At 67.1% G+C, this 21,396-nt stretch overlaps 1 protein-coding gene across 11 annotated transcripts in view; it reads left to right on the forward strand.

The window, feature by feature from the left end:
- MYO18A (myosin XVIIIA) overlaps positions 1-21,396 on the forward strand; it is a 38,114-nt gene that overhangs the window by 13,172 nt on the left and 3,546 nt on the right. For 2 of the 11 annotated variants that reach the window (XM_068415468.1, XM_068415460.1), the window contains exons 6-47: positions 203-280; positions 657-692; positions 1,279-1,335; positions 1,893-1,980; positions 2,104-2,213; positions 2,293-2,469; positions 2,576-2,786; positions 3,012-3,154; positions 3,493-3,593; positions 3,682-3,745; positions 3,864-4,008; positions 5,315-5,326; positions 5,842-6,018; positions 6,098-6,188; positions 6,271-6,463; positions 6,907-6,993; positions 7,741-7,882; positions 7,971-8,130; positions 8,209-8,395; positions 8,474-8,711; positions 9,562-9,671; positions 9,787-9,852; positions 10,118-10,246; positions 10,723-10,866; positions 12,078-12,167; positions 12,258-12,377; positions 12,453-12,564; positions 12,697-12,824; positions 12,976-13,130; positions 14,281-14,404; positions 14,483-14,683; positions 14,975-15,085; positions 15,393-15,497; positions 15,594-15,740; positions 15,828-15,941; positions 16,121-16,237; positions 16,340-16,423; positions 16,645-16,782; positions 17,442-17,627; positions 18,225-18,364; positions 18,884-18,928; positions 20,335-20,457. In XM_068415468.1, the coding sequence (XP_068271569.1) occupies positions 203-280; positions 657-692; positions 1,279-1,335; positions 1,893-1,980; positions 2,104-2,213; positions 2,293-2,469; positions 2,576-2,786; positions 3,012-3,154; positions 3,493-3,593; positions 3,682-3,745; positions 3,864-4,008; positions 5,315-5,326; positions 5,842-6,018; positions 6,098-6,188; positions 6,271-6,463; positions 6,907-6,993; positions 7,741-7,882; positions 7,971-8,130; positions 8,209-8,395; positions 8,474-8,711; positions 9,562-9,671; positions 9,787-9,852; positions 10,118-10,246; positions 10,723-10,866; positions 12,078-12,167; positions 12,258-12,377; positions 12,453-12,564; positions 12,697-12,824; positions 12,976-13,130; positions 14,281-14,404; positions 14,483-14,683; positions 14,975-15,085; positions 15,393-15,497; positions 15,594-15,740; positions 15,828-15,941; positions 16,121-16,237; positions 16,340-16,423; positions 16,645-16,782; positions 17,442-17,627; positions 18,225-18,364; positions 18,884-18,928; positions 20,335-20,457 (5,186 nt within the window). Of the gene's footprint in view, positions 1-202; positions 281-656; positions 693-1,278; positions 1,336-1,892; positions 1,981-2,103; positions 2,214-2,292; positions 2,470-2,575; positions 2,787-3,011; positions 3,155-3,492; positions 3,594-3,681; positions 3,746-3,863; positions 4,009-5,314; positions 5,327-5,841; positions 6,019-6,097; positions 6,189-6,270; positions 6,464-6,906; positions 6,994-7,740; positions 7,883-7,970; positions 8,131-8,208; positions 8,396-8,473; positions 8,712-9,561; positions 9,672-9,786; positions 9,853-10,117; positions 10,247-10,722; positions 10,867-12,077; positions 12,168-12,257; positions 12,378-12,452; positions 12,565-12,696; positions 12,825-12,975; positions 13,131-14,280; positions 14,405-14,482; positions 14,684-14,974; positions 15,086-15,392; positions 15,498-15,593; positions 15,741-15,827; positions 15,942-16,120; positions 16,238-16,339; positions 16,424-16,644; positions 16,783-17,441; positions 17,628-18,224; positions 18,365-18,883; positions 18,929-20,334; positions 20,458-21,136; position 21,396 lie in introns of those variants that run through there. The other 9 variants (XM_068415462.1, XM_068415464.1, XM_068415463.1 and 6 more) reach the window with 6 other exon arrangements.

The raw sequence follows: 21,396 nt of genomic DNA on the forward strand, positions 1-21,396 counted from the left end.
AACCCGGGTCCCTGGGCACTGCGGGGAACCCACCGGTACCCCGGCTGCGCCAGCCTTCGCCCCGGTACCTGCCCCGAGCACCGGCGGGCTGCAGGGCTGGGAAAGCCTCTGCAATGGCCCCTCTGCCACCCGGGTGCTGCGAGCGCGGGGCTGGTGGGGCCATGGGGCAGCTGGCACGGTGCTAACGGTGCTCTGCCTCCAGGCTGGCCCCGGCCCCGCGTCCCGGCTGAGCCCGTCCGAGGAGGCGCAGCGCCGGCTGGAGAGGATCTTCACCGCTTCTGTAATGCCAGGGGCGTCGGCGCTCGCGTGCCCCCTGTCCGGGGATGGGGACGCGTGGGCTGTGCCGTGTGCTCCGCGCAGGGTGGTTCTACCCCTGTGCCTGGCCACCAGCCCCGCGGTCCCTCCCTGGGTGGCACTGGCAGCAGGGGATGGGTGACCGGGGCTGCCGGTGGGTTTGGGGTCACTGCCCAGCAGCCCCCGCTGGCAGCATCCCCGCGGCAGCTCGGGCATGGCTGCCATGGCTGGGGTGATGCCCAGGCGGTGCCGGGGGGGGTTGTGGCCATGCCAGGACCCCGTGGCACATCGCGGTGCTGCTGCTGCTCTCTCTGCCTCTCACCTCCTCTCTTCTCCTTTCTCTCCTTCCTTGCTGCCGTTAGCTGGACCCCGCCGCCTCCGCCTCGGCACCCAGCCAGGTACCGTGCCCCCGTCCTCAGGAGCCCTCTGTCTCCGCCGGCGACCCCCCGCCGTCCTCTGTGTGCCGCTGGGCTGGCGTCTGCGCCCGCGCCTCGTGCTGGAGCGTAAGGCTTTCCCCGTCCCTCTGTGGGCTGCCACGGCACCCACAGGGCCGGAGGGTGCCAGCCAGGTGCCTCTCCCCAGCGGGGCCGTGCCAGGGAGCCGGGCGTCCTGGGAGGGTGCTCTCAGTGGAGGTGGCACGGCCGGGGCGGGCAGGGCTGTGGAGCAGGACGGGAAGGGCAGAGCGCCCGGCACAGGCAGGGCATGGCTCGTGGCGTGCAGCGCTGGCTGGGCTTGCAGCGCGTTGGCACGGCGGCCCCCAACCCTGGGAGCTTTGGTGGCGGGGCCTCGTGGCCCATGTCCTTCCCGGTGCCGCGTGGGACCTGCCGCTCCGCTGGCCGCAGCGCTGGCCCTCGCCAGGAGTGCCCGTGGGGTTTGGCACAGCGGCACGTTGCCCCCGCTTGCTTCCCCCGCCGCTTTCTGCGCTGTCTGCGGGGCAGAGGTTCGCCCTTCTCGCCTTCACCCCCCGTCTCTCGGCCTCGGCAGGGTCAAGCGGACGATGCCCCGGCAGCCCCCTTCGGCCCTGGCCCTGCTGCAGCTCAGGTTTGGCTCTGGGACTTGCCCTGCTCCGGGTGGCAGGGATGTCCCCACTGTGCTGGCAGTTCCAGCCCGGCATTTCCCGTGCTGTGGTGCTCTGCCATCACTGTGCCACGTCCTGTGTCCCTCCATGATGTCCCTGCAGCATGTCCTGTGTCCCTACAGCGTGTCGCTGCCCCATGTCCCTGCAGCATGTCCCATGTCCCCACAGCATGCCCAGTGTCCCTGTGTCCCGGCACGTGGCTGGCATGGGTGCCACTCTCTGGGCTGCGGTTTGGGACCTTGGCCCCTCCAGGCTTGCCCAAGGTGGCCGTGATGGATGTGCTCATGGGCCACTGTGGCTTCATGCCTGCCCCGAGCCCACTGGGGTCCCTGGGGGCAGCGGGCAAGCTGGGGACACGTGCCAGGAGGGCTTGGGGCTTGCGAAGGGTGACTGTGGCTGCCCGGCACAGGGCCCCGTGGCCAGGCAGCCCTGCTCTCTCCTGCCCCAAGGACGTGGGGAGGGGATGAGAAGGGGTGGGGGGCAGGTGAGCACAACCACCCCACGTCCTGCTGTCCCACAGGCCAAGACGGAGGAGCAGATCGCGGCTGAGGAGGCCTGGTACGAGACCGAGAAGGTGTGGCTGGTGCACAGGGATGGCTTCTCCTTGGGTGAGTCGGGGCTAAGCCCGGTGCTGCCTGGGCGTGCCCCTGTCCTTCCCGTGGCCCAGCGAGCCCCCCTGGCCCCAGGGGGCTGCGGGCACGGCCCCGCTGAGTGCCCCGTGTCCCTCGCAGGCAGCCAGCTGCGGCCGGAGGAGGGCAACCCCCTGCCCGAGGGCAAGGTGAAGGTGAAGCTGGACCACGACGGAGCCATCCTGGAGGTGGAGGAGGACGATGTGGAGAAGGTAGGGCTGTGAGGCGGGGGGAGCGGAGGGGCAGACCCCCGTTCCCCGCCTGACGCCCCCCCTTTCTCATCGCTGCCAGGCGAACCCCCCCTCCTGCGACCGTGTCGAGGACCTCGCCAGCCTCCTCTACCTCAACGAGTCCAGCGTGCTGCACACGCTGCGGCAGCGCTATGGCGGCAACCTCCTGCACACCTACGCTGGCCCCACCATGGCCATCATCAACCCGCTGAGCTCCCCCTCCATGTACTCCGAGAAGGTGACCCCGGGGATGGGGACGACCAGAGGGGACTGGCGGCTGGGAGCTGGTGGGGGTGGCAGGGTGCTGACCCTCGCCCGCTTTCCCCCCCCACTGCTGCCACCAGGTCATGCACATGTTCAAAGGGTGCCGCAGGGAGGACACGTCCCCGCACATCTACGCGGTGGCCCAGGCCGCCTACCGCAGCATGCTGATGAGCCGCCAGGACCAGGCCGTTGTGCTGCTGGGCGCCAGCGGCAGCGGCAAAACCACCAACTGCCAGCACCTCCTCCAGTACCTCGCCACCATTGCCGGCAGCACCGGCAAGGTCTTCTCCGGTGAGTCCCCCCGCGGGGTCCCCGTGCCGCCTGCGCATGCCCCTTGCTTTGCGGTCACAGCCCCCCACACTCCACGGCACGCTCTCGCTGCCTCACGCCGGTGCCATCACCGCGCTCTCAAGGGCTGCCGCGGCGCGGAGCACGGCACGGGAGCACCGGCTAGTGCCACCGGCTCCGGCTGCCTGCACAGCCCCTGCACGCCCCGCCCCGCTCCTCTCCCCGCAGCCGAGAGGTGCCAGGCGCTGCACACCATCCTGGAGGCGTTCGGCAATAGCAGCACCGGCATGAACGGCAACGCCACGCGCTTCTCCCAGATCATCTCTCTGGACTTCGACCAGGCTGGGCAGGTGGCATCTGCCTCTGTACAGGTGAGGGGGCCGGGGTGGCCCCCCTCGCACGGGAACTGGTCCATCCTCACCGGGGTGGCCCCCCTCGCACGGGAGCTGGTCCATCCTCACCGGGGTGGCCCTTAAAATTCAATAGAGCAGCTTTGTGCTCCTGTAGCAGCAGACACCCCAGGACAGGAGATGCTCGTGGGTTGCTTGGATGATGTTTGCATTCGTACGATGCCCTGCGGTGGGTGGGAGACCCTCACGTCTCCATGGGGACCCTGGGCAGGCAGCAAGGCTGAGGCTGGGGTGGGCCAGGGGGTCTTGGTGGGAGCGGGGCCCTCGGGGCTTGTTCCCAACCGTCCCACCTCCGCCAGACGCTGCTGCTGGAGAAGCTGCGTGTCGCCCGGCGCCCAGCCAACGAGGCCACCTTCAACGTCTTCTACTACCTGCTGGCCTGCTCCGACAGCGCCCTGCGGTGAGCTGGGGGGCGAGGGCACGGTCCCCAGCCTGGGGGGGCTCCGGGGTCTCCCACATGGGGCCAATCCCAACCTTTATCCCCCCAGGACCGAGCTTCACTTCAACCACCTGGCAGAGAACAACGTCTTTGGCATCGCGCCCCTCTCCAAGGTCACTGCTGTGGGGCTGGGTGGGGGGCTGCGGCAGGGGGACGGGTGTCCCTGGCCCATTTGGGTGCAGGGGGTTAGAGCTGGGCTCCCACACTGATGGCTCCCATTGCTCCCTGCAGCCGGAGGAAAAGCAGAAGGCGACCCAGCAGTTCAACAAGCTCCAGGCTGCCATGAAGGTCATGGGCATCTCCGGCGATGAGCAGAAAGCCTTCTGGCTCGTCCTGGGGGCCATTTATCATCTGGGGGCCGCTGGGGCCACCAAAGGTAACGAGCTGCTCAGGGGTGGGAGGCATTAATGAGCCAAGGCTCGGGGCTGATGGCTGCACGGGCACTGGAGGGATTGCTGGCACCTCGGCGCCTTGCAGACGGCCCCCCCGCAGTGTGGGTGAGCCCTGGGGGGTGTTCTGGGGCTGTGCCAGCTGAGGGACAGTGCCCTGCCAGCCTGGGCGCTCTGGGACACCCGGCTTTGCCCTCTCGGTCATGCCTTGGGAAGCCGTGGGGCTTGGCTGGGGCCGAGGGAGGTGGGGGGTTCGTGTGTGTCCCCCACGTAACACCTCTCCCCCGCTGTCCTCCCCGCAGAGCCGCTGGCAGATGGAGCCGGTAATCGGGGCCGTGGGGGGCTGGTTTGGGGGCTGAAATGGGGGCTTGGGATGGTGCTGGTGTGCTGGGACCAGCCCTGACCCCTGGCTGGGTGCTGGCAGCCTCAAATTTGCCTGCTGCCTGTCTGGGCCCCCCCCGTCCTCTTGGCACAGCTGGTGGTGCGGGGCAGGGCTGCCCCGGCACCCGGAGCTCACCGTGGGCTGCAGGGCTCGCTCTGACAGGCACCGGCTCCGCTCTCCATCCCTGGGGGCAGCGAATGTGGCTTTGTGGGGCTGCTCTTCTACCCCCGGGGCTTTCACCTTCCCCCCGCGGTGCTGGAAGCCCTCGTGGTGCTGGCAGGAGGGCCTGGGCATGGCGCATCCGAAACGGGCACAGGATTTTGCAGATGATTTGGGGATGAGAAGGGAGGGACTGGAGGGGTCTCGGGGGTGCAGCGGGGTGCAGGGCTGGCCCGTGGAGTGCTCCAAGGCACTGGAAGGCAGCAGGGCCCCGCTGCAGCCACGCTGGTGAGGTGCTCAGGCAGCTTGGGAGCCTTTTCATGGGGGTTTGCTTGAGGGGAACCCCAGATCCCACTCGGGGCGAGCATCCCTGCACCCACCTCGGGGCGATCGTCCCAGCCCCGGCTCTGTGCTGCTCCTGGAGCCTTCCCTGCGTCCCGTGGGCACTGGGGATGCTCGGAGCCAGCTCAGCCGTGCCAGCCCCTTTCCTTGGCCCCTTGACCCTTGTATGAGGCTGGACCCAACAGCAGCTCCCCGTGCTCCGGGGCAGAGCTGGGCTGCTCCCCACCAGCGCCCGCGGTGTGGCTGGGGCTCGCAGGGGACGGGCCCCCGCGGTGGTCACAGCATCGAGGGGGGAGGCCAGGCTCGGCGCGTGCGTGGCGTGGCGGTGCCCGCGCGTGTCGTGTCCCCGTGCCGCTGTTTCTAACCCCCGTCTCTGTTCGCATGGTGCATGCTGCCCTTTCGCAATGCAGACGCCGACGAAGGTAAAGTCTTGTTCTCCGCTCGTGTCTCTGGCTTCCCCCTCCCACGTGCCACCGTCGTCCCGCTGTCGTGTCCCTGCGTGTCACCATTAACCCGCTCCCACCTCCCCCGTCCTCCCCCGCCATCCGTGTGCTTGTGTCCGGCAGCCGTCGCCTGTCCCGCCGCGGGGCTGCTCGGTGTGCGTGGCCAAGTGGGAACGTGTCCCCGTGCCGGGGCAGCTCAGGACCCCGCAAGGTCCCCAGGCAGCAGCGGCGAGGGGTCAGCCCCACTCCCTGCCCCACAGCGTGGCTCTGGGCTCGGCCCTGCAGAGCCACGAAGCCGTTCACCCCCCACCTCCCCTAATCAGCCCCCAAAACGTGCTTCCCGGCTCCCTGGTGCTGGCCACGTGCTCCCGCTGTGCACAGCATCCCCAGCCTGCTCTGGGGGGCACCGGGACCATGCTGGGTCTGGCTGGAGACCCCCCCCCCATTTGGGAGGATGCCCTGGCCAGCGCTGAGCCCCCTTCTCCACCCTCCAGCCGGGAGGAAGCAGTTTGCACGGCACGAGTGGGCTCAGAAAGCCGCGTACCTGCTGGGCTGCAGCCTCGAGGAGCTCTCCTCCTCCATCTTCAAGCACCAGCCCAAGGGCACCCTGCAGCGATCCACCTCCTTCCGACAGGGCCCTGACGAGCCCCCCCTGGGTGACGGCGGCACAGGTAGGGTGAAGGGACGGTGGGGACAGCGGGTGGCCCCGGGGGACACCAGGCTGGGGACACTCAGGGTTGCTTTGGCCAGGTTCCAAGCTGACGGCGCTGGAGTGCCTGGAGGGGATGGCAACCAGCTTGTACTCCGAGCTCTTCACCCTCCTCATCTCCCTCCTCAACAGGTACGTGCTGGGGGGCTGAGGGGAGAGCAGGGGGGGCCCGGCGGCACCCGTTCACCCCGCTGCATCCCTTTGTCCTCCGCAGGGCGCTGAAGTCGAGCCAGCACTCGGTGTGCTCGGTGACGGTGGTAGACACCCCCGGGGCGCAAAACCCCGAGCTGGCGGGGCAGAGCCGGGGGGCCACCTTCGAGGAGCTCTGCCACAACTACGCCCAGGAGCGCCTGCAGCTCCTCTTCCACCAGCGCACCTTCGCCCGGGAGCTGGAGCGCTACAAGGAGGTACCGGGGACGCCGGGGCTCCCCTCTCTGCACGAGCAGCTCCTACGTTCCCACACCCCTCCAGTTTCTTACCCTGGGGTTGCTCTGGACCAGTCCAGCCAGCAGCTCTGACACGATGCTGGGGGCAGCAGGGCTTTCCCCGGGGCTCCCTGTGACAGCAGCACCTTTGCTCGGGCCCCAGCTGAGCAGCTCTGCCTGCAAACGTGCCGGGCTGGGAGGTGCTGGGGCGGCTGCGGGTGATGGTGGTGGGGAAAAGGGCACCCCTCCACGTGTCCTGGTCCCCCCCTGCCACCTGTGCCGGCACAGCGGGGGTGATGGGGCGCCGGGAAAGCCCTGCCTCCTGCCCAGACCCCATAGAGACCAACACCCTGAGCGGCTGCCGGTCCCTGGCGCTGCCCCCCCACCGCACGGGCACTGACTGCAGCCCTGTGCCCCCTCGCCAGGAGAACATCGAGCTCGCCCTGGCTGACGCCGAGCCCAGCTCCTCCGGCTCTGTGGCTGCTGTGGACCAGCCCTCGCACCAGGCACTGGTAAGCACCCGCCGTGCTCCCTCGCAGCCGCGTTGTGGCAGTTTGTGGTGTGAGGCAGCAGCCGGGCGGCTTTCCTGGCCCCTTGGCAGGGGAAGGAGAGGGGCTATCCCGAATGCTCGGCTGTGAGAGCGCGGCTGCAAGCGTGTGTGCAGCTCGTGTTCCCGGTGCATCCCCTGACGTGGTGTCCCCCGCTGCGCCGGGAGCTGCCCGTGGTGCAGGCAGGAGCGTGACGAGCCCTTGGGCAATCCCCAGGGTGCTCCAGTCCCTGGGGTGCACCAGTCCCCAGGGTGCTCAGATCCCCAGGGTGCCTGGGTCCTCAGGTTCTCCATCCCTGGGGTGCACCAGTCCCCAGGGTGCTCAGGTCCCCAAGGTGCTGAGGACCCCAGGGCGCCTGGGTCCTCAGGTTCTCCATCCCCAGGGTGCTCTGATCCTCAGGGTGTGTAGGTCCCCAAGGTGCTCAGGTCCCTGGGGTGCTCCAGTCCCTCCTGGCAGAGGCTGCAGAGACCGAGGGGACCTGAGCGTGGCATTTTCCACCCCAGCGAGCACCTCCCTGCCCTGAGCGTTACGTATCGTCCCTTTCCCTGCCGGGTCTCCGTTAAGCCGGGGCCCTCTCGCGTGGTGCTGCTTTGTCTTGCTACTGATGGTGGCCGAGGTTGCATGCTCCCTGAGTGGCCCGTGTCCCCTGCCATCCCTGCCCTGGGGAACACCGGTGTGCCGGGCCGGGTGCGAACGCAGCGTTGCCCGCAGGTCCGGTCGCTGGCCCGCACGGACGAGGCGCGGGGGCTGCTGTGGCTGCTGGAGGAGGAGGCACTGCAGCCGGGCGGCAACGAGGACACCTTGCTGGAGCGGCTCTTCTCCTACTACGGCCCCCAGGAAGGGGGCAAGAAAGGTCAGGAGGGGCCCGGCACCGCGGGGCCGTGCATCGGCAAAGCACCAGTCCCCGGGGCCGTGCCCAGCAGCACCGTGTCTCCCCGCAGGGCACAACCCGCTGCTCCCCAGTGACAAGCCCCGACACTTCCTCCTGGGCCACAGCTCGGGGACCAACTGGGTGGAGTACGATGCCACGGGCTGGCTCAACCACGTCAAGCACAACCCGGCCTCCCAAAACGCCTCCGTCCTGCTGCAGGAGTCACAGAAGTGAGTGGGGGTGTGGGGGGGGGACACAGCGAGGGGGAGAGATGATCTGGGGGGTGACGTCCCCTCCGTGCTCCGCAGGAAGGTCATCAGCAGCCTGTTCGCTGGCCGCGGCGGGTCGGCGCTGGTGCTGTCGGGCTCGGTGGCGGGGCTGGAGGGGGGCTCCCAGTTGGCCCTGCGCCGGGCCACCAGCATGCGCAAGACCTTCACCACCGGCGTGGCCGCCGTCAAGAAGAAGTCCCTCTGCATCCAGGTCAAGCTGCAAGTGGTGAGTGAGGGGGTGCCAAGGGGGGGGTTCCCCGCGTCCCCGCGTGTCACCGCTCACCCCGCTCTCCCGTGCCTGCAGGACGCCCTCATCGACAGCATCAAGAAGTCCAAGCTGCACTTCGTGCACTGCTTCCTGCCCAAGGCGGCGGGGGGCGGCGGGGACCCCCGGGCCGGGCCGTGCCGGCGGGTGAGCGGCAGCGAGCTGGAGCTGCCGGCGGAGCACTGCGAGGCCGGGCTCATGCAGCTGGACGTGCCCCTCCTGCGCGCCCAGCTCCGCGGCTCCCGCCTGCTCGACGCCCTCCACATGTACCGCCAAGGTGAGGCACGCCGCCGGGGCCGGGGCTGTGGCGCGCGTCCCCCTGCGGGGACGGGTGCCATGGGGTGTCCCGGCTGCGTCTCCTCCCTGGGCAGCCAAAGTCCCCCCTGGGAAACCCCTTGCTCTGAGCCCTGTGGCTGCCAGCTGCCCCCCAGTGCGGTCCTGTCCCCGTCCCCCCTCCCGCGCGGGGCCGTTATCTGCGCCGGGGACAGGCATGGCCTTAATTGGGTGTCTCGGCTGGTGCCGCCGGCTCCTGGCAGCTCTCCCTCTGGCAGCCAGCCCCCGTCCCACTGGGGCGAGGGACTCCGGGTCGTGCTCAGCAAAGCATTTATCGATACGCGTGGCTGCCCGCCCAGCCGAGGTTTTATTGCCCGGGGGCCAGACCCTTCGCGCTGCCATCGGAAATCGATGCCGCCCGCACGCCTCCGGGATCGATGGCCACGGCCAGGCGGCTGCGCCGGGGTCAGCGTCGCTGTCAATACCCCGTCGTTAATTAAGATGTGGAGGCTCAGCGCTGCGAGCCTGATGCAGAAGTTGGCTGCGGCTCAGAGCGGGGCCTGTTTGCACAGGCGACACACGTGTCCCTGCGCTCCCCCCGAGGTGGGAGCTGGCCGCTTTCTCTCCACATCCCGGCCAAAATTCCTGGAGGTCACGGCCAAGAAAAACCTCCCGGGGAGCGTCGGGGCGCTCCGGCCATGCCTGGCCCCGTGGGGAGGTTGTGCCACGTGGGGTGACCCCATCAGCTCTCCCAAAAGATGGGCCCCAGCAAGTCAGGGCACGCAGGGCCGTCCCCGGCCATCCCTGAGGCGTCCTGGCTGCCCCCCCAGTCCCGCTCTCCGTTACGCCCCCAGGGTACCCCGACCACATGGTGTTTGCGGAGTTCAGGCGGCGCTTTGACGTCCTGGCCCCGCACCTGACCAAGAAGCACGGGCGCAACTACATCGTGGTGGACGAGAAGCGGGTACGTGCCCCGTGCCGGGGCCAGCGCTGCGGGCCAGGGTCCCCTGCACCCGGGGGGTTCCCCTGTACCCCGGGGGTGCCGCCAGCCTGGCCCTGACACGTCTCCCTCCCCGCAGGCGGTGGAGGAGCTCCTGGAGTCGCTGGACCTGGAGAAGAGCAGCTACCACATGGGCTTGAGCCGGGTACGATGCCCGACGCCAGCTGTGGGTGCCCACGGGGCAGGGGTGGGCGGCACGGCTCGGCACAGCATGGCACAGTGGGGCAGCACAAGGGCAGCCCTGTTTGCTCCCACCTACGTCATTCCTCGTGCCTGGGGAGTAAAACCCCCACGGCGGGACAGGACCAGTGGCTGTAGAGGGCAGAGCAGCATCCCCGGCGGGCGGGTGGCACGGTGTGGCCGGAGGGATGCGGGCACCCATCGCCATCTCCCCCTGCTCCCCCCCGCAGGTGTTTTTCCGGGCCGGGTCTCTGGCCAGGCTGGAGGAGCAGCGGGACACCCAGACCAGCAGGAACATCACCCTCTTCCAGGCGGTGTGCAGGGGCTTCCTGGCACGGCAGCAGTTCAAGAAGAGGAAGGTTCGTCCCAGCAGCTCTCCCCTCCCCGCTCCGCCGCACAATTTCGCCTAAAATGGGCAGCGCAGCCTTTCTGCAGCCGCCTGGGCCAGCACCTCCTCCTCCCTCCTCCCCCGGCGCCTGCCGAGCCGTGGGGAGCCGTGGGGGGAACCGGGGGGCCGGGGGGACCCGGCGGGGAGGGTGCTGGGCATCACGGCAGCGGGATGAAGCGGAGTATGGGCTCCTGCTTTGTTATTAAAGAGGGTGGAAAATAGGCATCTGGGCAGCACCTCGCTTAGCGTTTGGAGGGGCTGGAGAGAATCAAACAGCAGACAAGCCGGGGGCAATTAGCCCGAATGCTAACGAAGGGGAACATGCCGGGGTGCTGGCAGGGGTGCTGAGCGCCCGTCCGCCCCGCTGTGCCCCGCTGGCGGCGCCCCGTGCTGACACCGCACCCCGTGCTGACACCGCACCCCGTGCTCACACTGTACCCCGCGCAGATCCAGGATTTGGCCATCCGGTGCGTGCAGAAGAACATCAAGAAGAACAAGGGGGTGAAGGGCTGGCCCTGGTGGAAGCTCTTCACCACCGTGCGGCCCCTCATCGAGGTGCAGCTCACCGAGGACCAGATCCGCGGCAAAGACGTGGGTATCTCTGTGCCGGGGGGGATGCTGGATGGGGCAGGGTGGGCTCGGGGGAGTGTTGGACCTGGGCAGGACCCACAGCGGGGTGGGATGCGGGACCCCACTGCGGGATGGGATGCAGGACTCCGCAGTGGGATGGGATGCAGGACCCACAGCAGGGTGGGATGCAGGACCCCACTGAGGGATGGGATGCAGAATCCTGCAGCAGGATGGGATGCAGGAGCCCATGAGGGGTGGGATGCAGGACCCCACTGCGGGATGGGATGCAGGACCCCCATGGTAGGGTGGGATCCAGGAGCCCATGAGGGGTGGGATGCAGGACCCCATGGTAGGGTGGGATCCAGGAGCCCATGAGGGGTGGGATGCAGGACCCCATGGTAGGGTGGGATCCAGGAGCCCATGAGGGGTGGGATGCAGGAGCCCATGAGGGGTGTGATGCAGGACCCCACAGCAGGGTGGGATGCAGGACCCCGGCTGCTCCGTGCCCCGTCAGCGCCAGGCTCAAATTGCTCCCTAATTTGCGAATCAGCATGTCATTAGCATCCCAGGAGCCGGCTGTTGCATGAGCCCAATTACAAGGCGTGGAGAATGGAAATGAAACCGTGTGCCGAGAGGCATATGCGGGGGCTCCGTGCCGCGCTGGCAACCAGACACTCGTGCCCCCGCCGAGCCCAGCCGGCACGGAGCTGCTGCCTGGCTCAGCTTTCACCCCGACCCGCTGAGGATGGGTGCCTGGGGTGGGGGCACCTGGGGCCCCTCCTGCCCCACCACAGCCTGTGCTGGGACCGGAGAAGGGGAGAGAAAGATCTGCTTGAAGCTGGCAGCCGGGCACGCCTCCCCGGTGCTGGCTGGTGGGCCCTGGGCATCCCGGTGGGCCCCCTCCCTCCCCACCTGGCTGGGTGCACCCAAACCCTTCGGCGAGCTGCCGATGGGTGGGTTTGCTCCCACCCCCTCTCCTGGGGGGTGCGGGGACCCCTCTCTGGCTTCACCGGAGCTGCCTGGCGTTTCGACACCATTTATGGGGTTGGAGTCGGCACGGCGGCGGAGCGGGACGGGGAAAGTCCCTGCCCAGCCCTTGGCAGGGGAGAGCGGCCCCGGGGAGCCCCAACCCTGCCCACCAGCGCTGGGGGGGGCAGGGGGGTGTGCAGAGACCTGCCAGGCTCCTGCCTGCCTTGCGCCTGCCCCCTCCCTCACCGCCCGCTCTGTTGCAGGAAGAGATCCAGCAGCTGAAGAGCAAACTCGAGAGGGTGGAGAAGGAGCGTAACGAGCTCCGGCTTAACAGCGACCGCCTCGAGAGCAGGGTAGGTCCTTACCAGCACCGGGACGGGGTGCCATGCCGGCCTGCCCCGGCGCCTGCCCCAGCCCACGGTCCCGCTGCCCCCCGTGCCCAGATCACAGAGCTGACGTCGGAGCTGACGGACGAGCGGAACACGGGCGAGTCGGCCTCCCAGCTGCTGGACGCCGAGACGGCCGAGAGGCTGCGGGCTGAGAAGGAGATGAAGGACCTGCAGGTAAATGTGCCTTTCCCCGGCCTCGCAGCGTCTGCCGGCCCCCCCGGCGCTCACCGTGGCCGTGTCCCCTCCCAGGCCAAGTACGATGCTCTGAAGAAGCAGATGGAGTCGATGGAGATGGAGGTGATGGAGGCTCGGCTCATCCGGGCGGCCGAGCTCAACGGGGAGCTCGACGATGACGACTCCGGTACCGTCCTGCTCCCAGCGCTGGCCACCGGCACGCCCTGGGTGCCCCGTGGTCACGGCACTGTGCCCCCCTCTCCACGGTGGCCCCGTACCACCCCACACAGCCCTGTGGTGACCCCCTTTCCCTGCACAGGTGGCGAATGGCGGCTGAAATACGAGCGGGCGGTGCGGGAGATCGACTTCACCAAGAAACGGCTGCAGCAGGAGCTGGAGGACAAGCTGGAGGTGGAGCAGCAGGGCAAGAGGCAGCTGGAGCGGAGGGTGAGCCCTGGGCACCCCTCAGCGTGGGGATGGGCACAGGCAGGGGGTGGGCAGCCGCTGCCTGCTCAGAGCAGAGGGAGCGTGTGGCCAGGGCAGCAGGGACGTGGTGGCTTCCCGGAGCCCTGAGCCCCCTGCCCGCCCCTGCCCGCAGCTCACGGACCTGCAGGCAGACAGCGAGGAGAGCCAGCGGGCGCTGCAGCAGCTGAAGAAGAAGTGCCAGCGCCTGGCCGCCGAGCTGCAGGACACCAAGCTGCACCTCGAGGGCCAGCAAGGACGCAACCACGACCTGGAGAAGAAGCAGCGGAGGTGGGGGGGACCGTGCACTGGCCGCGGGCGGGGGGACGCAGCGGGGACGGCGTCCTGAGGGCGCGGCGAGCCTCTGGAGAAGTGGCATTACCATTTTAGCAGGGATTTGGGCACTTCCCCAGCTCCCGCTTGGCCGAAGTGTCTCCAGCGGGATGGGGCTGCCGGGGTCGGATGTGTTCATTGTTGGGGGGAGACCCCGATGCCCTTTTGGGGGGCCTGGAGCCGAGTGATCCCCCCATGTGGGGTTGTGCCCCGTGGCAGAGGCTGCTCGTGCCCCGTGACTCTGCTCAGCGCTTGCTCCCGTCCTGTCCCCTCTCCCAGCCCCGAAGTTTGCTAACGTTATTAAGCAGCAGGGACGCTTTCATCTCATTATGGTAATGATCGCACACACAAATACAGCGCGAGAATCCAATCTAATTAATTTCAATTTCCACGGGTTGGAGTCTGTGCTAATGCAGCTGTTTATTACCCAGCGCGAGGGAAAATGGGGATTAGCTGCCGAGGTGTTTAACGCAGGTCACAAACTCAAGTGCAGGGCTGTTTTCCAAGCCCCAAAGGCAGCGATTTCAGAGCAAACCCGGCTGATCCCATCCCAGGGGCACTGGGAGAGGCTGCCCCAGCGCTGCCTGGCTCCGGGCCGTGCTGAGCGCTGCCCCACCGAGGGCTCGTGTCCCCTCCGGGGATGGGACTGGTGCCACCTCACATGGGACCGCGGCACCGGGTTGGAGCTGGGGGAGCCAAGCTGCCACGAGAGCCCGGCTCTGCTGGAGACCCCCCAGTGCATGGCAGCCCCTCCGTGTCCTGCGGTGTCCCCAGCTGCCCCCGCGTAGCCAAGCTGCCGCCGTTCGCAGCCACAGTCCCCGCTGGCACGTGCCGGCCCCGCAGGGTGGCTGCTGGGGCTGCTGGGGTCTGCGCTCTCCATTAGCCACTGGGTGAAGGTGTTGGGAGGAGTTTCTCCAAGTGGCTCCACGCCACCGTGCTGGCGATTAAAGGCTCATCAACAGCGAGTGCCCGGCGTCACGCTGCCCTTCCCGGTGCCTGCTGCCGTGGGATGGGGATGCTCGGCGCGGTGCCGGTGGCGCGGAGCTGGGGACCCGTGTGCCGTGGCCGTGGCCGGGTGCTGAGCGCCCGCCCCGCTCTCCCCGCGCAGGTTCGACAGTGAGCTCTCGCAGGCGCACGAGGAGGCGCAGCGGGAGAGGCTGCAGCGGGAGAAGCTGAGCCGCGAGAAGGACGTGCTGGTGGCCGAGGTCTTTGGCCTCAAGCAGCTGCTGGAGGTGAGCAGCCCCCCATCCTCTCCCCAGTCCCCGAGTCGGTGGGTGCCCCAGGCTCACGGTGACCCCCTCTCCGGGCAGGACAAGGACTCGGACATCGCGGGGCTGACACAGAAGGCGGAGGCGCTGGAGGCCGAGCTGCAGGACATCTCCTCCCAGGAGTCGAAGGACGAAGCCTCCTTGGCCAAGGTGAAGAAGCAGCTGCGGGACCTGGAGGCGAAGGTCAAAGACCAGGAGGAGGAACTGGATGAGCAGGCTGGGACCATTCAGATGCTGGAGCAGGTAGGGCGGGGAGGGGCGAGGTTTCTGGGTGGGGTGGTTTCGTGCAGGGCTGTTATTACCTCGGCTTGCACGGGAAGAGCAAGCGGTTGCCCTCAGCCCGGCGTCGGGCCAGGCATCGCGGCTGCCGACACAGCTCCTGGCCCTCGGTGCCATGGCCCAGCAGGTCACTGTAGGGCAGGCGGCCCGGCCGGCCTCGGACCGGGGGGTTTTCAGTGTGAGTGGCACCCAGGGAGTGGCATGGGGGGTCCCCCCATGTCCCCTTTGCTCTGACCACGTCCCCGCCGTTTGCAGGCCAAGCTGCGGCTGGAGATGGAGATGGAGCGGCTGCGGCAGACCCATGCCAAGGAGATGGAGAGCCGTGACGAGGAGGTGGAGGAGATTCGGCAGTCGTGCCAGAAGAAGGTAGGACTCGGCTGCGGCCCCTCTGCCCAAGGGAGAGCCAGGCTGTGTCCCCGTGCCCCGGCCGGGTGCTGGGAGCTGCCAACCGGGCACTGTCACGCAGCACCCGGCCGCAGCCCGGCTCCGCTGGCCTGGCAGGTCTGACCGGTCCCTCTGCCGCCTGGGCCAGGACATGCCAGGCTTCATGCTTCTGGTTGCTCAAACACCTGGCTGATGGGGTCACCCGGTGTCCCCAATATGTGGGGACACACGAGGCGGGGGTCCTGGCCCCTTCCTGCCACCCTGACCGGCTGCCTGGGCTGTCCCTCAGCTGAAGCAGATGGAGGTGCAGCTGGAGGAGGAGTACGAGGACAAGCAGAAGGTGCTGAGAGAGAAACGGGAGCTGGAGAGCAAGTTATCTGCTGTCAGCGAACAGGTAGGGCGCAGGGCAGCCGGGCACGGGCCTCGCTTCGGGGACCCCGAGGTGGCCATGGTGGGGTGAGTGCCCTGGCACGGTCCCCCCCTGCCACAGGCCAACCAGCGGGACTTCGAGACGGAAAAGCGCCTGCGCCGGGACCTGAAGAGGACGAAGGCGCTGCTGGCCGATGCTCAGATCATGCTGGACCACCTGAAGAACAACGCCCCCAGCAAGAGGGAGATCGCCCAGCTCAAGAACCAGGTGTGCATCCAGACCCCGCCCCCCAAAACCGCAGCCCTTGAGGGGTGTCCCCGTCCCCCAGCCGGGCGCTGAGCCGTGTCCCTGCAGCTGGAGGAGTCGGAGTTCACCTGCGCAGCCGCCGTCAAGGCCCGCAAGTCGATGGAGGTGGAGATCGAAGACCTTCACCTGCAGATCGATGACCTCGCCAAGGCCAAGGCGGCGGTAAGTGTTTTTGGGGTGCGGTGCACCATGACGGGGCCGTGCCCCACCGGCACCCGGGAGGAGACCCCTGCCAGCGCGGTGGGTGCCGGCAGGGTGACCCCACACTGTTTGGGGTGGTTTTGGGGGGGTGGGTGCCCTGCTCCTGGGGTACAGCGGGAGACGCAGGCGGCTCCCCCCAGCTGGAGGAGCAGCTGAGCCGGCTGCAGCGGGAGAAGAACGAGGTGCAGAGTCGGCTGGAGGAGGACCAGGAGGACATGAACGAGCTGATGAAGAAGCACAAGGCGGCTGTGGCCCAGGTGAGGGGGGAACAGCAGCCGCAGCACCCCCAGCCCCCCGTAACACCCCTCTGGGGGCAGGCACGGTGGGGACCCCGCTGACGGCCCCGCTGTGTCCCGCAGGCGTCCCGGGACCTGGCGCAGATGAACGACCTCCAGGCGCAGCTGGAGGAGGTCAGCAAGGAGAAGCAGGAGCTGCAGGAGAAGGTGGGGAGTGCTGACATTGGGCACGGGCGTGCACCCCGAGTGAAGCTGGGGGGACGGGGTGGGGGCACCCAGAGACCTGCTGCCAGCACCATGGAGGGGACCCAGCATCCCGGGGAGCGCTGGGCAGTCCCACGGGGAGCTCTGCGCTGGGACGGGAGCAGCGTGGTGGGGGGCCGGGGAGGTGGTGGTCAAGGCTGAGGCTGTGCCCCCCCGCCTCGCAGCTGCAAGGCCTGCAGAGCCAGCTGGAGTTCCTGGAGCAATCCATGGTGGACAAGTCGCTGGTGAGCCGGCAAGAGGCCAAGATCCGGGAGCTGGAGAGCAGGCTGGAGTTCGAGCGGACGCAGGTCAAGCGCCTCGAGGTAGGCGCTGGGCTCTCCCTCTGCTCCGCCTGGGGCCGGGATGCAACAGGACCGTGATGCGAAGCTCCCCCGGGGGGGTCTGCTGAGCACATCCCCGATATCCCCTCGCCGGGACCCCCCCCACGCCACAGGGAAAGCTCCCAGCAAAGTGCCGCTATTTTATAATTTCCCTGCACTACTTAGGGAAATTACAGACTCTCCCGGCCCCGCTAAACGCCGCCTGCTTTATATTCTGCCCTTGCAGCTCTGCCGGGGAGCGGAGCAGCTTAGCTCTCCTCTCCATATTTTCCTAGCTGTTATTTCCCTTCCCTGCTCGCTCTGCCGGGGCCATAAATATGCAGCGGCTGGCTCAGCGGCTGGGGGAGAATGGGAGCTATTTTTTCCCTACGTTACGCGCTGTAATTACTTCACACACAGTTAAATCTATTTTTCCAATTTGACAAAGCCCCTGTGGTGGTTCTGCCCCTTTCCTGGGGATGGGATCTGTCCTCGCATGAGCCCTTGGTGGGTGTTGCTGCAGGGTCTGGGGGGGACCGGGGGTGACCATGGTCTAGTTGCCATGGTGGTGTCAGGGCAATGGCTGGACTCGATGATCCCAGAGGGCTCTTCCAACCTCATTGATTCTGTCATCCTGTGACCCCGTGCCCGCCGCCCCGCAGAGCCTGGCCACGCGGCTGAAGGAGAACATGGAGAAGCTGACGGAGGAGCGGGATCAGCGCGCGGCCGCCGAGAACCGGGAGAAGGAGCAGAACAAGCGGCTGCAGCGGCAGCTCCGCGATGTCAAGGAGGAGATGGGCGAGCTGGCGAAGAAGGAGGCGGAGGCCAGCCGCAAGAAGCACGAGCTGGTGAGGCACCCGCGACGGGGATGGGCAGGGTGCCATTGCTGTGTCCAGTTCTGGGCCCCGCACCTCAAGAAAGATGTTGAGGTGTTGGAGCGAGTGCAGAGGAGGGCAACCAAGCTGGTGAAGGGTCTGGAGGGTCTGACCTCCGAGGAACGGCTGAGGGAGCTGGGGGTGTTTAGCCTGGAGAAGAGGAGGCTCAGAGGTGACCTTAGTGCAGTCTACAACTACCTGAAGGGAGGTTGTAGCAGAGTGGGAGTCGGCCTCTTCTCCCAGGCAACCAGCGATAGGACAAGAGGACACAGCCTCAAGCTTCGCCAGGGGAGGTTCAGGTTGGACATTAGGAAGCATTTCGTCTCAGCAAGGGTCGTTAGCCATGGGAAGGGGCTGCCCAGGGAGGTGGTGGAGTCACCATCTCTGGATGTGTTTAAGCAAAGACTGGACATGGCACTTAGTGCCCTGGTCTAGTTGCCATGGTGGTGTGAGGGCAATGGTTGGACTCGATGATCCCAGAGGGCTCTTCCAACCTGATGGATTCTGTGTGATTCTGGGACTGGGGGGGTTTCCCTGGGGTACTCGGCTCACCCCGCTCCCTCCCCGCAGGAGATGGACCTGGAGAGCCTGGAAGCTGCCAACCAGAGCCTGCAGTCGGACCTGAAGCTGGCCTTCAAGCGCATCGGGGACCTGCAGGCAGCCATCGAGGACGAGATGGAGAGCGACAGCAATGAGGACCTCATCAACAGGTGAGCGCGCCTGGGCCTGGCTCCCACGCGGGGCACGTCACCGGGGCTCACCGCTTCTCCTCGCCACTCCTGAAGTGCCACGGGGACCCCTTGGCTCTGCCCGGCCCTTGCAGGGTGCCCTCTGTCCATCCGTCCATCCATGCATTGTGCACCCGTGCGCACGTGCATCAGTCTGTGCATCCGTCCCTGCCTCCACCCCCAGCCCCGGGCAGCTTCACCCGCGTGCCGAGGTGCCCGAAGGGCAGCCGGGGCTGTGCCAGCTGGCTGGGAACGGCCCGGGGAGCCCCGGGAGCGCAGGCTGGGGGGAGGGCTGGGGTGCTGGGATCCAGCCCAGGGTGCTGGGATCCAGCCAGGGGTGCAGGGCAGCCACCCCTCCCTCCCCTGGCCCTTCCCCACCATTTCATTTGCCCCCTCTCCACCCACTTGGTTTTTTTTGTTTTTTTTTTTTTTTTCTTTCATTTGATTTCCTTTCTGTTGTGTTTCTCCACCCCCTCCCCGACCCCCCCCAACCCCTCCCAGTTTGCAGGACATGGTGGCAAAGTATCAGAAAAGAAAGAGTAAACTGTGAGGAGCTCCTCTTGCCTTCCTCCCCTCCCCTAACCCCCACCTCACCCCCGCGGGCCCGGGGCCCCGCATGCCGCTGGCCCACCTCCGCATGCCCTAACAGCACCCACGGCGCGTAACTGCATCCCACGCAGGGGGGACGGGGGCTGAGCCCACGGGCTGGGGGTTCATTAGCCATGGCTAATAACTAACGGCAAGCTCGCCCGGCCATAAATTGCGTTTGATATGGAGTTTAATTCCGCTGGTTATAAAACCTTCGCCGCCCCCAGAGTTTGTTTACGGGGCTTGTTGGGGTTTTTTTTTTTGTTGTCCTCATTCTGTGGGGTTTTTTTTCCAAGCCGAGCGCTGCCAGGATGTGTGGCAGGGGAGGGAGCTGCGTGTGATGGAGCGCGGCTCGTTGCTTTGAATTTAATGAGGAGGATTCACGTAACAGGGTCTATCCCAGCCCGGCCCCGTGCTTGCCTGGGCAGGGAATAAGCCCAAAGCCGGGCGGATAAAACGACCATTTAAGATTATATGATCTATCCCTTCCCCGGCGGCGGCGCGGTGGGAGCCCTCGCCTCTCGCCGGCCGGCGGCGGGGTGGGGAGAGGGGGCCGTGCCGCTTCGATCTCCTGATAGATCCCATAACCCTAATGAAAGCAGTGAGCGGGTCGGTATTGCGGGAGATTTATGCAGGGATGCTTTTACCGTGGAGGAATGGATTTTGCAATGCATACGGCACCTTCGTGCTAAAGGCAATCAATATGGTTACAAACGGCTGTTGTAAATTAGATGGTTTAAGCCAGATAGGAGTCTTTTTTATGCTGGGATATAAATCAGGGGCTCTCCGGCACGGCGGGGCTGTAAATCTGCCCGCCGCGCTCCTGCACCCGCCTTGCCGGAGTCGTTTCTGTTCTGCCTGCTAAACTCCTGTTTACCCAGGGCCATCGACGTCGCTCTGCCTCGCTCTAATTTTGCGCTCAACGCTGGGTTATAAAATGAACCCACTTATTTCCTTCCCAGCCCCGGAGCTGGAAATCTCCCGTGTTTCTGGAGCCGTGCCCTGCCTGCTGCCCCGACGCCGGCCCCGCTGGCTTATCTTCCCAGCCCCAGAGCCGTGCAGTGGTGGGGGGATGTTGGGCAGAGGGTGCAGGAGCCCCTCGGCTGGGCAGGGGGGTGGTTTGGGGGTCCGCGGGGTGCGTGGCACGGCTGTGCATGCAGGCTGAGCTGTGTGCATGCAGGTTGCGGCCCGGGAGATGGAGCAGGACTACGGGATGGGGTTTCGCCCCATGCCAGGGTGCACAGGCAGTGGGTGCTGGGGGGGTTCGGCACCCACCAGAGCAATTTCGCCTCCCCAGCACCCAAAATCTCACCGCCCCGTGCTCACTTCTTGCTTTCTCCCACCCCGCCGTGCTCCTCCGGCAGCGACGGCGACTCGGACGTGGACTCGGAGCTGGAGGAGCGCGTGGACGGGGTGAAGTCCTGGCTCTTCAAGAACAAAGGCTCCTCCAAGGCGCTCTCGGACGACGGCAGTCTGAAGGGCAGCAGGTGGGTGCGGGCTGGGCGCGGGGCTGGCAGAGGACAGGGTGGGCTGTGCCGGGGGACGGCCAGCGTGGGGTGTGGGCACCCGTGGGATGTGGTGCTCTGGGTGCTGTGCTCCCGCCCGGTGCTTGCATGGCCGGCCAGGGAAGGGTTAACACTGGTGAGCAGCTCGGCCTCCATTGGGGACACATGTCCCCCCGCCCAAGGGGACCTCCCTGGTCCCCCTCCCCAGCACCCCACCCGCTGCAGAACCGGGACCCACCAGGGAGGCGCATGGGCACCCACAGCCCCCCCCATCTGCCTCCCCAGGGTTCAGGGCGGTGGGCTCTAGCCCTGTGCATCACCCCCCACTCCGGGGCCGGATCCCCCCTCCACCGTCCCTTCGTTGGCAGCCCCACCACGTCCCTCCCTGCCCCTCAGCAAACACTGGCTGCCCACACAGCACCCACAGCGGGGGGGGGACATGCCTGGGTGCCCCCATGGCACAGGGCCAGCGTGGGGCTGGGGCACACATCCCCGCTCCCGTTCCCCGGGGAAGGCACTCGCCTGCTGAACACAGATCGCTTTTATCCAAACCCAATTTCCTAGCAGGGCTCTCGGAGTCCCCAGGGGGACCTCCCCACCCTCTGCCGAGCAGCAGGGAAAGATCTGAGCCGGTTTTTCTTAATTGGTTTAATTTATTCAGCGGTGCAGATGTAAAACATTTTGTTACTGGAGATAATTCCCCCTTTTCTGAAGCTGGTAATCAAACGCAGCGGCTCCAGGTAGCCAACAACGAAATAAATTGAACGCAGCGCTTTAAAGGGGAATCAAAGCTCCGGGCTAGAACAATTCCCCCGTTTACGTGACATTTTCCCATGACGCCGTTTCCCACTGCCCCCCCCGCGCCGCTCACCTCCGTCTCTCTCTTGTCTCCCCGGTGCGTGCGTGGGGCCGCGGTGCCGC

Source organism: Nyctibius grandis, chromosome 18 (assembly GCF_013368605.1).
Source record: "Nyctibius grandis isolate bNycGra1 chromosome 18, bNycGra1.pri, whole genome shotgun sequence".
NCBI lineage: Eukaryota > Metazoa > Chordata > Aves > Nyctibiiformes > Nyctibiidae > Nyctibius > Nyctibius grandis.